The sequence below is a fragment of the Cotesia glomerata genome, linkage group LG9 (genome assembly GCF_020080835.1).
Source record: "Cotesia glomerata isolate CgM1 linkage group LG9, MPM_Cglom_v2.3, whole genome shotgun sequence".
Taxonomy (NCBI): domain Eukaryota; kingdom Metazoa; phylum Arthropoda; class Insecta; order Hymenoptera; family Braconidae; genus Cotesia; species Cotesia glomerata.
In genome coordinates, this window is record NC_058166.1 from 17,050,592 (window position 1) to 17,063,101 (window position 12,510).

At 25.5% G+C, this 12,510-nt stretch overlaps 2 protein-coding genes across 5 annotated transcripts; one reads left to right on the forward strand and one right to left on the reverse strand.

Annotated features, from left to right (window-relative positions):
* The first annotated feature begins 1,838 nt into the window (after nucleotides 1-1,838).
* Nucleotides 1,839-6,926, forward strand: LOC123272096. Of its 3 annotated transcripts, none has more exons than XM_044738735.1 (4): nucleotides 1,839-1,933; nucleotides 2,221-2,365; nucleotides 3,639-4,422; nucleotides 5,890-6,926. In XM_044738735.1, exons 2-4 carry the CDS (start codon nucleotides 2,349-2,351, stop codon nucleotides 6,724-6,726), a joined length of 1,638 nt encoding a protein of 545 aa, XP_044594670.1. In that variant the 5' UTR covers nucleotides 1,839-1,933; nucleotides 2,221-2,348; the 3' UTR covers nucleotides 6,727-6,926. The 3 variants fall into 3 exon arrangements, with proteins under 3 accessions (XP_044594670.1, XP_044594667.1, XP_044594668.1); XM_044738733.1 differs by having other exon boundaries at nucleotides 1,855-1,937; XM_044738732.1 differs by having other exon boundaries at nucleotides 1,847-2,365.
* Nucleotides 6,927-7,074: 148 nt separating this feature from the next.
* Nucleotides 7,075-11,908, reverse strand: LOC123272097 (zinc finger matrin-type protein 2-like). 2 transcript variants are annotated; one of them, XM_044738737.1, is made up of 6 exons: nucleotides 11,622-11,908; nucleotides 11,277-11,500; nucleotides 11,139-11,212; nucleotides 8,888-9,033; nucleotides 8,581-8,701; nucleotides 7,075-7,182 (listed from the first exon to the last, which is right to left on the reverse strand). In XM_044738737.1, the coding sequence occupies exons 1-6, from the start codon at nucleotides 11,625-11,627 to the stop codon at nucleotides 7,157-7,159; spliced, it is 597 nt and encodes a 198-aa protein (XP_044594672.1). In that variant the 5' UTR covers nucleotides 11,628-11,908; the 3' UTR covers nucleotides 7,075-7,156. The 2 variants fall into 2 exon arrangements, with proteins under 2 accessions (XP_044594672.1, XP_044594671.1); XM_044738736.1 differs by lacking the exon at nucleotides 7,075-7,182 and having other exon boundaries at nucleotides 8,386-8,701.
* Nucleotides 11,909-12,510: the final 602 nt, after the last annotated feature.

Here is a 12,510-nt window from a genome sequence, read left to right on the forward strand (position 1 = left end):
TTAAGCAAGTTATTTTTAGTTTTAAAACTTGGATAATTTAAATAAACAATTTAAAATAAATTATTTTACTCAGGATTCGAAGCTACGCGTCGACGCGCAGATCTGAGAATGAAATAACTCCGGGATCTCTTCGCACCAGCTTCTTTTCTCAAATACTGGAAAAAGTTCTGAGGTGGGGATTTACACCTCGGCGGGGACCCTTGTTCCCTCTCTAAATATTACACCTCGACGACATCCAAGCTCTGATTTTCAGGCAAATAAATTTATAGTCTTCTTTTAAATTACTATAAATAAAACTGGCCCTTTACTTCTGAAGAAGATAAATAGAATGAAGAAATAAATAAATTATAATTTCACGAATATATAATCATTTAATATCTTCTTCAGAAGTATGATTCATTACAACTTTACACTCATTAGATGATCTTGGTGAAGATAGTCATGCCAGTTGGTTAGAATTTATCTACTTTGAAATCTTTTATTACAAATGCGAACGTAAGTTATAGAATTTATGAATTTATAACTAAAATTGCGTTCTAGATTTTTTTAAATATTTATTTTTATTGAAAGTTTTATTATTTTAGTTTTTTAAATGTCAATTAAAATAACTTTATCACTTTGTTATGAAATTTATTTCTTCTTTGTGTTTTTATTTTCATTTTCTTTTTAATTAATTAAATTATTATTTATTTTTTTAATTTACTTCACAAAATTTTTTTATTTTTTTTGCTTATTAAAACAATTATTTTTTAATTTTAGTTTTAAAAATTTCAATTAAAAAAACTTTTATCACTTTATTAAAAATTTATTTCTTCTTTGTTTTTTTACTTTCATTGTCTTTTAATTAATTAAATTATTAATTTTTGTTTATTTAACTTCACAAAATTTTTTTATTTTTATTTTTTTATTAAAACAATTTTCTAATTTTAGTTTTAGAAATTTCAATTAAAAAAAATTTTTCACTTTATTAAACAATTTATTTCTTCTTTGTCAATTTTCTTTTTATTCAATTAAATTATTGTTTATTTTTTATTTATAACTTCACAAAATTTTTTATTTGTATTTTAATATTAAAACAGTTATTTCATAATTATTTTTTAATTTCAGTTTTAAAAATGTCAATAAAAAAAAATTATCACTTTGTTAAACAATTTATTTCTTCTTTGTGTTTACTTTTATTTATTTTTTATCTAACTTTACAAAATTTTATTATTAAAACAGTTATTTTATAATTATTTTTCAATTTTAGTTTTAAAAATGTCAAAAAAAACTTCATCACTTTATTAAACAATTTATTTCTTCTTTGTATATTAACTTTTATCTTCTTTTTAATTGATTAAATTATTATTTATTTTTTATTTATAACTTGACAAAATTTTTTTATTTTTTTTTCTTAGAAAAATTATTTTTCAATTTTAGTTTTAAAAATTTTAATTAAAAAAACTTTATCACTTTATTTACCAATTTATTTCTTCTTTGTATTTACTTTTATTTTTTTTTTTTTAATTAATTATTATTTATTTTTTATTTATAACTTGACAAAATTTTTTTATTTCTTTTTCTTACAATTATTTTTTAATTATTTTCTAATTTTAGTTTTAAAAATGTCAAAAAAACTTTATCACTTTGTTAAAAAATTTATTTCTTCTTTGTGTTTACTTTTATTTTTTTTTTTTAATCAATTAAATTATTTTTTATGTTTTTATTTAACTTCACAAAATTTTCTTATTTTTATTTACTTATTAAAACAGTTATTTTAGAATTGTTTAATTTTTAATAATAAATGTAAGCATTATTTTTTTTGGCAATAAAATTAATTTTTCCGGCTGCCGCTAGATGGCCGCAAATTCAAAACTTTCAACTATTTTTTGGCAGCAAGTGTTTTAACGGTTATTAACGGCGTAATTGAGAAACAAAAGGACGGAGCAACGACGTAAGTAAGAGCTAGGAAAATTATCTAAAGCTTGTGGGATGTTTATAATATTTGCATGAATTATTATTAATAAAAAGAAGCTAATAACAGACAGTACTAATTAATGATGGATTGTCATTTGGATTTTAATAAAAAATTAATGGCTATTAAAGTCGAGCATGATGATGTTTGCTATTCAGAAGACGCTAATGATGTGAAACCGAGATTAAAATTTAATAATTATGCTAAGTGTGGAAATAAGTGCTTTGATATCGTTGACAAGTGGGTTAATAAGGCTATTGTCAAAGTTCCAACAGGTGATAATTGGCACAATATCATTCAAAGGGAAATCGCGCTGTTGAAAGTGAGATACCCTTTCTTGACGGAGAAACAACTCAAAGGAAAAGCTCTGGTTAAATTTGGAATTCCTTGTTCTATGGGAAATATTATAAGGTAAATATATTTCGTTGAAATTTCAAGATACTTGATGATACTCAAATTAATTAAAATTAAATTAGCAATCTGACAATTTTTAGGATTTTTTTATGAAAATGAAGTTAGCCGACATTTCAAAATTTTTGGAAATTTTTTATTGAAAAAATTTCAATTAAATAATTTAAAAAAAAATTTCACATGTAAAAAAATTCCAAAACTATAAGTGCAATTTTTTAGAAATATCTTTTTAGTTGTAATTTAATTAATAAAAAAAATCAAAAATTGTTAGACGTCTGCTAACTTCGGTGTCATATTTTTTTTATTAAAAAATGAGTAGAAAAAAATAAAAATTTGACATGTTAAAAATTTTAAAAACAATAAGTGCAATTTTTTAGAAAATACTATTTTAGTTCTAATTTATTTATTAAAAAAAATAAAAAATTTTGAATGTCAGCTGATTTTAGTGTCATTAAAATTAGCAGACATCTGACAATTTTTGGAATTTTTCTTATTAAAAAATTAATATAAAAAAATGAAAATAAAAATTTGACATGTCAAAATTTGAAAAACTATGAGACAATAATAAATTTAGCAGATATTTGATAATTTTTAGAATTTTTAGAATTAACAAATAAATTATGGCAAAAAAAAAATATAAAAAAAATTGACATGTAGAAATTTGAAAAAATTAAAAATGCAACTTTTTAAAAATAATTTTTTTGTTAAAAAAAATTATAAAATTCTCTAGTGACTGCTAACTTTAATGTCATAACTATGAGTGCAATTTTTAAGAAATATTTTTTTAGTTCTAATTTAATAATTAAAAAAAATTTTGAATGAGCTGATTTTAGTGTTATTAAAATTAGCTGACATTTGACAATTTTTGATTTTTTAAATCAATAATTAATAAGTAAAAAATAATTTTTTAAAAACTGCACTTGGAATTTTTCAAATTTTCTACATGTCAAATTTAAAAAAAAAATTTTTTTTAAATAAACTAAGTCTAGAAAATTATTTTTAAAAAATTGCATTTATAATTTTGAAGAGTTTCTAAAGATGGAATTTTTAAAATAAGTTTACTTTGATATAATTTGTTCCAAAAAATTCTAAAAATTATCAGATGTCCCTCAATTTCAGTATTATTGAAATGTAAAAATTTACAATTTTATCAAGTAGATTATTTCTAACTATAATTAATAAAAGTCCGGATTAATGTCTCGTTAATTAGTACAAGTAGATTAACTTTCTATTTCTGAGTAATTGATATAAATTTATTTTTCTCATTTAACAGAACCGGCGAGAAAAAAGTCACAGGTACGCTAGCCGAAGAGCTATTGAAGACCCGAGAAAGAAAATCCCGGATTCCAGCACCGTTCAAATTCGTCAAAAAACTGAACCCTTTTATCAAAAAATTAAAGTCATCTTCTCCATCAAAAATAGAAGATTACCTCAATTCAACAACTTGTGAAAAAAAATTTACCGAAATGACAACAGTACCTTCAACTCCAAAGAAAGTTTACCGACTATACGGACTGCGCAACCCTTATTACTCCGACACCAAGGAGAATTCTTGTCCATCTACTCCCAAGAAGCGTAAGATTTTCGACCCTGAAACTTACACGTGGACAGAAATCAATGATGATCATCAAACTCCTATTAAAAAACGCAAATTAAACCGAGGAAAATCAAGTAGAAAAAAAATTAAGTATCCTTTTTCTGGAATAGGAGAAAGTGATGATGACGTTGCTTGTGAATCCTCTCCGAGGTCAGAAGGAGGTTGGTCACAATCTTCAATAAGAAGAGAATTGGTAGAGAAGCTTAATAAATATCCCTTTGTTAAATTGGACGAATGTAATGAAGACAATGCTTCTCCTTCTAAATCATCTCCGCGATCGGAAGGAGGGTGGTCAGAATCTTCAATAAGAAGAGAATTGGTGCAGAAACTTAATAAATATCCTTTTGCTAAATTAGGTGAATGTAATGATGATAAGCATGAGAATGAATTTGAAGATTCTGAAGAAGTTCTTCAAGAAAAATCAAGTCAAAAAATTCTTCCAAGTTTAGAAGCTTCAAAAATTAATGATAGTGAAGGTAATATTCAGATCTCAGCCAATAAATAAATAAATAAATAAATTCTCAGGTTATTTAAGATCTGTAATTTATTTGATGTCTACATGCAGAAAAAAATTTTGTTAAGATAACCTAAGATATGTTGGGGTAACAATAGTATTTTTCTTACCTAGGGCAGGAAAATAAGAAATGTCTCAGATTACATGTAATTGTTGACCGAGGCGAAGCCGAGGTCGACAAGCATGTGATCTGAGGCTTTCTTATTTCCTGCCCGTGGTGAGAATACTATTTTTTTGCCCTCCGGGCGGAAAGTGACAACTTTCGTCCCGCTGCGCTAAACTAAGTTGCCTCTTTCCGCCTTCGTTGGACAAAAAAATAGTATACACTCCACGGGAAGTAAATAAGAAAGCCTCAGATCACATGTTTGTTGACCTCGGCTTCGCCTCGGCCAACAATTACATGTGATCTGAGACATTTCTTACTTTACTTCCCTAGGTGTGTAATATACTATTTCTCCTCGACGGAGGCGGAAAGCGGCATTTTCGTTTAGCGCAGCGGGCGGAAAATTGACGCTTTCCGCCCGGAGGGGAGAAAATGAATTTGTTAACATAGCGATAACAAATTATAAGTTAAACTAACAAAATGTAGGTTATAACAAAGTTATTGGCTGCGTTCAGGTTTACTAATTTCTGAGCAGATCTGAGCATATCTTGTAGCAACAACTTAAAATAACTATATTATTTTTTTTTTTAAATCTAAGGTAAAAGCCCCAATAAATGATCACGTACCAGTATATGATCGCTCCATGTATTTGTATATCTATATTCACAAATATAGGTATACAAATACATGGAGTGATCATATACTGGTACATGATCATCTATTGAGGCTTTTACTTTATAATAAAACAATGCAAGGTATATTTATTTAAGTGTGTCTAAAATTAATTTTTTTGGTAGATAAAGTCGGCTGACTCTATTTAGGCATTTTTGCTGAAATTTCGAAATTTTGCCGAACAAAACTCCTGTTAAAAAATTCTATAAAAATCAAATAAATCCTTAACGCTCAAAATATGTCAGGAAATGCCCAAACACAACTCCTGTAAAAAGCGGAACTCAAAATTCCAATTTTAAAAGGTCCATCAAGGAAGTTACATTTTGGCACACCCTAGTGCATATTAAATAAGAATATTAATTTATTGTTGATAATAATTGCCATATATCCAAATGACAATTATTGTTTCGGTAATCCTTAGTTACATGGACGTTGAGATAAAATTTAATTTACAGAGTATATTTTTCCATGCGACTGTAATACAGCGCATGTTTTTTTGAACTTTGATGTCTACATATATAGAACTATTCGAAGACGCCTGATGAAGTCGAGACTATCAACGAAACTTTGCGGAATTTTATATAATTTAGACATCAAATAAATCACGGATCTTAAATAACCTGAGGATTTATTTATTTATTGATGATAATATTTCTTCTCCAGCTTTGACAGAATTTATACCGACTCAAGGATCTTCTCAAAGCCAAGGAAACTTAACGTATGATATAATCACTCCTTCGCCTAATATAGAAGAATATTTACCGACTCCAATTAATTCTCAAAGTCAAAAAGATTCAATAATTGATATTAATAATATAGAAATTTCTCCACCATCGCAATCAATAGCTTCGCAAGATTATTTTTATCCAGCTGGTCAAAAATATCGCGAGCCTGTTTCACTGTCTGAGTTTAATTCAGTACGTAGATCCTTTGAGAGGCTAAGTTTCAATGAAAGTGACTCGGAGATTCCTTCTGGAGGTTTTAGTCAATGCTCAAGCATTGATTCAAAGGAACCTTTTCCTACTCCAATTTTCAACCGATTTTTCAGTAGTCTTGATCATGATTACGCTAAAATTAATGATACTCAGCTACTTACTCCTTTTTTAGACTCACCAATAAATTCTCAGGCAGGTCCTGTAGAGCGGTCGGGTTTTAAAAATGATCCTTTGGATTTGAGTAAGAAATTTGAGGTAGAAATATTTACTCCTCTGTCACAAAGTTCGCAATTTAGTTTTTTTCCAACGCCAATTTTTCCAAAATCTTTTGGAGAAAATGAATTTAGCGACAGTTCTGAGTCATCTCCGGTAAAATTGCTTTCTAATTGCTGTGATGAACTTAGTGAAGGCTGGAAGAAAGTTCCTCCGAGTTTTATTGTTCCTGCAAGCACTGATATTAGCGAAAAATTGAAGACTGTTTCGATGAAGGAGATTAAAGAACAGGTTCGGGGAGTTATTAACTTCCTTGACGGCGCTTAAGCCGGATATATGATTTAAAGTATTTATTTTTTTTTTATTACTCTGACAGTTTTTTTAGACAGTTTTTCGTTTTATTTTTTTATTTAACGTGTTTAAGCGTATAGAATACGCAAGAGGACAAATGTTTTGTTAAAAAAAAAAGCATGTTATTATATTCACTAAAAATGAATTTTATTTGATTGATAATTTTTTCAAAATTTTAAATACTTTGTTATTTTATAAAGCAAATCTAGTACTTTGTAAACTTAATTTAATCATTAAAAAAATAACTACTTAATTTTATATTATTAAAACTGGTGATTAATACGTGTGTAACTAAAAATAGATGAAAAACACAATTTATTTTTTATGATAGTTATTTTGAGTGTAATGTTAAACATAAATTTTTCGTAAAATTTAAAATATATGTAACTTCTTTTAAATATATTAATTATTTTTTTTTCTTTGATCCAAAGCCTGAAAATCCTATAATTCAGATTACAATAAGTATAATCCAAATATCACGCAGTATAATCTGGATTTTTTTAGCTACTATTTGAAATTTTTTTTCACCCCAGATATCACTGAGTATAATCTTATTATAATTTGGGATGATATCCAGTGTCATCTTGTTTTTTCCGTGTATACTCTCTTATTTTTTCTTCCTGCAATAAACATTTAATTTAATAAAAATTGATTATGTAATTTATTTAATTGCTACACGGAAAGAACAAGATGACACTGGATATCATCCTAGATTATACTGAGTGAAAAAAAATTTCAGATAGTAACTAGTATAATCCAAATTACAATGAGTATAATTCAGATTACAATGAGTATAATCCAGATATCACGCAGTATAATCTGGATTTTTTTACCTACTATCTGAAATTTTTTTTCACCCCAGATATCACTGAGTATAATCTTATTATAATTTGAGATGATATCCAGTGTCATCTTGTTTTTTCCGTGTATACTCTTTTATTTTTTCTTCCTGCAATAATTATTTAATTTAATAAAAAGTGATTATGTAATTTATTTAATTGCTGCACGGAAAGAATAAGATGACACTGAATATCATCCTAGATTATACTGAGTGAAAAAAAATTTCTGATAGTAACTAGTATAATCCAAATTACAATGAGTATAATTCAGATTACAATGAGTATAATCCAGATATCACGCAATATAATCTGGATTTTTTTAGCTACTATCTGAAATTTTTTTTCACCCCAGATATCACTGAGTATAATCTTATTATAATTTAAGATGATATCCAGTGTCATCTTGTTTTTTCCGTGTATATTCTTTCATTTTTTCTTCCTGCAATAATTATTTAATTTAATAAAAAGTGATTATGTAATTTATTTAATTGCTACACGTAAAGAACAAGATGACACTGGATATCATCCTAGATTCTACTGAGTGAAAAAAAATTTCAGATAGTAACTAGTATAATCCAAATTACAATGAGTATAATCTGGGATGATATCCAAAGTCATCTTGTTCTTTCCGTGAACCTACAGAATTATTTATTATTGAAGAAAAGAAGGCATGTTATTATTAATTAAAAATGAATTTTATTTATTTTATAATAATTTCAAAATTTTAAATACTTTGTTATTTTATAAAACAAATCTAATATTTTATAAACTTAATTTAATAAGTCATTAAAAAAATAACTACTTAATATTATATAATTATTAAAACTGGTGATTCATACGTGTATAACTAATAATAGATGAAAAACACAATCTATTTTTTGTGATAGTTATTTTGAGTGTAATGTTAAACATTATAAATTTGTCGTAAAATTTAAAATATATGTAACTTCTTTTGAATATATTAATTATTTTTTTTTCTTCGATCCAAAGCCTGAAAATCCCATAATTGCTGCCATTTCATCGCCACCGCTACCTTCTTCTTCATTGGCTTCTTCAATTTTCCGTTTCTTGTCTTTTCTCTTCTCCTTTCTATATTCTTTTATTTTTTCTTCCTGCAACAATTATTCAATTTAATTACGAAAGAGTAATTATGTAATTTATTTTATTGCTACCTACAAAATTATTTATAATTGTAATAAACGATTTTGAGTTACACAAGTGACCTAAATATAGTTCAGAATTTTTTTCTGTCGCCTAAGTAGAGACTAAATTATATTATATATAAAAATTGTAAGTACCTCTTCTTTTAATTCCTTAACTCGTTGCTCCAGGTCATAATCTTTTTTCTTTTCTTCCATTTTTTTTTTATTTGCATTGAAACGAGCTTTTACTTGTTCTAATGTCGATCTTTCGACTTTCATCGACATTCCCAAATTTCTTTGATCTATTTAGAATAGATAAAAATAATTAGATTGTAAATAAAACATTACAGGCAATTAGTGTTGTTACATCAGATTATTATTTTTAATTTACAACTGTTTAAATTAATTTGTTGATAAAAATGAAAATGAAATAGAATTTAACTTATTTTTTAATTTTAATTAAATTTAAGTAGTATAAAAAAGGAAAGGTTAAGTAAATTATAATTAACAATAAATTACTACTTTCTAAATTAAAAATCGAAATTTTGTAGCTAATGTTACAAAACTCGTGATAAGAAATCAGGTGACAACAAATTTAAACTACTTATTATTTAAAACAGAAGAAAAAAAAAAATATTTTCAAATACTTTCCCTTAAATAAAAATAAATAATTTTATAACTAATGACAATAGTCTACTTTTTTAATAATGCTCAATGACATTTAAGTTAGCAGTCTTGACCATTTTTTAATTTTTTTTTAACAAACACATTTTGTTTTATTAAATAATGACTTTTGTTAAATTGCTTTGTACTTTATTATGTACAAAGAAAGTACTTTATTAAATGCACTTTCTTAACTATTGACTTTTTTAAAGATATAAGCTCATCCTGATGTTACACGTACCAAGAGCTTTCATTTGAGTACTCACATGCATTTTTTATATATTTTTCATTTATACATATATGTAATATATATATATAAATATATAAAATATATGAAAAATTGATGTGGGTACTCAAATGAAAGCTCTTGATGAGTATAATCTCGGGGTGAGCTTATATCTTTAGAAATTTTAATAGTTCACGAGATACAAGGTAATTTCTCAGTTATTGATATTTTTAAAAATGTAAATTCATCCTGATATTACACGCATCAAGAGCTTTCATTTGAGTACTTACATGCATTTTTGATATATTTTTCATATATACAAATATGTAATATATATAAATATATAAAATATATGAAAAATTGATGTGGGTACTCAAATGAAAGCTCTCGATGAGTATAATCTCGGGGAGAGCTTATATCTTTAGAAATTTTAATAATTCACGAGATACCAGGTAATTTCTCAGTTATTGATATTTTTAAAAATGTAAATTCATCCTGATGTTACACGCATCAAGAGCTTTCATTTGAGTACCCACATCAATTTTTCATATATTTTATATACTTATATATATTACATTTATGTATTTATGAAAAATATATGAAAATGCATGTGGGTACTCAAATGAAAGCTCTTGATGAGTATAATCTCGGGGTGAGCTTGTATCTTTAGAAATTTTAATAGTTCACGAGATACCAGGTAATTTCTCAGTTATTGATATTTTGAAAAATGTAAATTCATCCTGATGTTACACGCATCAAGAGCTTTCATTTGAGTACCTACATGCATTTTTGATATATCTTTCATATATACATATATGTAATATATATAAATATATAAAATATATGAAAAATTGATGTGGGTACTCAAATGAAAGCTCTCGATGAGTGTAATGTCAGGGGTGAGCTCATATCGTTAAAAATGTCAATAGTTCTAAAGATACAATGCCACTTCTTAACTATTGACATTTTTTAAAGATATAAGCTCATCTTGATGTTACACTCATCAAGAGCTTTCATTTGAGTACCTACATGCATTTTTGATATATCTTTCATATATACATATATGTAATATATATAAATATATAAAATATATGAAAAATTGATGTGGGTACTCAAATGAAATGACTCCATGAGTGTAATTTCGGGAGAGCTTATATCTTTAGAAATTTTAATAGTTCACGAGATACAAGGTAATTTCTCAGTTATTGATATTTTTAAAAATGTAAATTCATCCTGATGTTACACGCATCAAGAGCTTTCATTTGAGTACCCACATCAATTTTTCATATATTTTATATATTTATATATATTACATTTATGTATATATGAAAAATATATGAAAATGCATGTGAATATTCAAATGAAAGCTCTTGATGATTATAATATCAGAATGAGCTTATATCTTTAAAAACGTCAATAGTTAAGAAATGAAAATATCAATAATTCTCAAGATACAAGATAATTTCTTAATTATGTATCTAAAGCTAGAGCATTTTCGAATGCAACCTAAATACTTACGTTTAGTGCCATTTATGTGATCCAAGAAATTTATTGAATCTTTTACCACACAATCACAAACATTGCAATAATATCTAAAACAAATTGAAGACATTATATATTAGTAAACAATTAAAATTATTAAAAATAATTAATTACCCTCCAGTTTGCGAAGAAGGTGTGTTTTTATTAATAACCACACTCTTCCCAAGTTTCGACTCCAAATCAACTTTATAATCTCGCTGTTTCAGCAGTTCTCTCTTCACTGCAGGTTGCTTTGGAATTCCCAGTTCTTCCTCGGCGATCTCCTCCTGGAGACGTTGGAGCGCCAACCGCTCGTATTCCTCTCTGTTCCATTTTCGTCGATGGTCATCTGGTCTTTGCTACAAATAAAAATTTTCAATTTTTTTAGTAAGAAGTTAAAAAAAAAATATCAACAATAATATTAAAAAAAAAGAAGAATATTTAAAAATCACTAAATTGTTTGTAAATAAAAAAACTCACCGCCATATTCAACTCAATTATAATAAAATAAAAATATATGTAGTGACTAAATAAAAAAACAAGGTAATATATAAATCAACAATTAATTAATTAATATAGATTATAACTGTCAGCTGTTATTTATTTTATTAATGACACTTATGCAAGTATTTGACATCTATTTATTATGTATTTGTAAGCTTTATGTCCCACTCATAACCATTTTCCAATATAATACTGAAGTTAGCCGTCAGTTGTCAATTTTAAAAATTTTTATAACAAATCAAAACGCTTCTAAATATTTTCACTTGTTATTTTTATTAATTTTCACATGTGAAATTTTTTATAATAATTTAATTATCATAAAATTTTCTAAGAACATTTTTTATGTCAGTCAACTTCAGTGTCATTCCAAAATAATACTGAAGTTAGCCATCAGCTGTCAATTTTAAAAATTTTTATAACAAATCAATTACAATAAAAAAATGCTTTTTAAAATTTTTATTAATTTTCACATGTGAAATTTTTTTTATACTAATTTAATTGTCATAAAATTTTCTAATATTTTTTATGTCAGTTAACTTTAGATGATACTAAAGTTAGCCGACGTTTCAAAATTTTTCTATTTTTTTTAACAATTAAATTACAAGTAAAAAAAAATACTTTAAAAAAATTGCACGTATAATTTTTCAAATTTTCTACATGTGAAATTTTTTCTTTTAATTTTATAGTAATAATTTTTTCAATAAAAATAATTATAAAAATTTTCAGATCTCGGCTAATTTAATTTTCATTAACTTCAGTGTTATTTTCTAATTACAGATTTTTATTTTTATTCATTGAATTAGCAATAAAAAAATATATTTAAAAAATTGTACATGTAGTTTATTTTTTGCAAGTGCAATTTTTT

What these genes read in the sequence shown, in the direction of transcription:
- LOC123272096 (XM_044738732.1), top strand. Translation starts at nt 2,037, where the DNA reads ATGATGGATTGTCATTTGGATTTTAATAAAAAATTAATGGCTATTAAA. An exon ending in TCTATGGGAAATATTATAAG is followed by an intron (nt 2,366 to 3,638) that starts GTAAATATATTT and finishes CTCATTTAACAG; the next exon opens with AACCGGCGAGAAAAAAGTCA. An exon ending in CAAGTTTAGAAGCTTCAAAA is followed by an intron (nt 4,423 to 5,889) that starts ATTAATGATAGT and finishes ATTTATTTATTT; the next exon opens with ATTGATGATAATATTTCTTC.
- LOC123272097 (XM_044738737.1), bottom strand. An exon ending in CCTTCTTCGCAAACTGGAGG is followed by an intron (nt 11,213 to 11,276) that starts GTAATTAATTAT and finishes AATTTGTTTTAG; the next exon opens with ATATTATTGCAATGTTTGTG. An exon ending in TTAAGGAATTAAAAGAAGAG is followed by an intron (nt 8,702 to 8,887) that starts GTACTTACAATT and finishes TAATTGTTGCAG; the next exon opens with GAAGAAAAAATAAAAGAATA.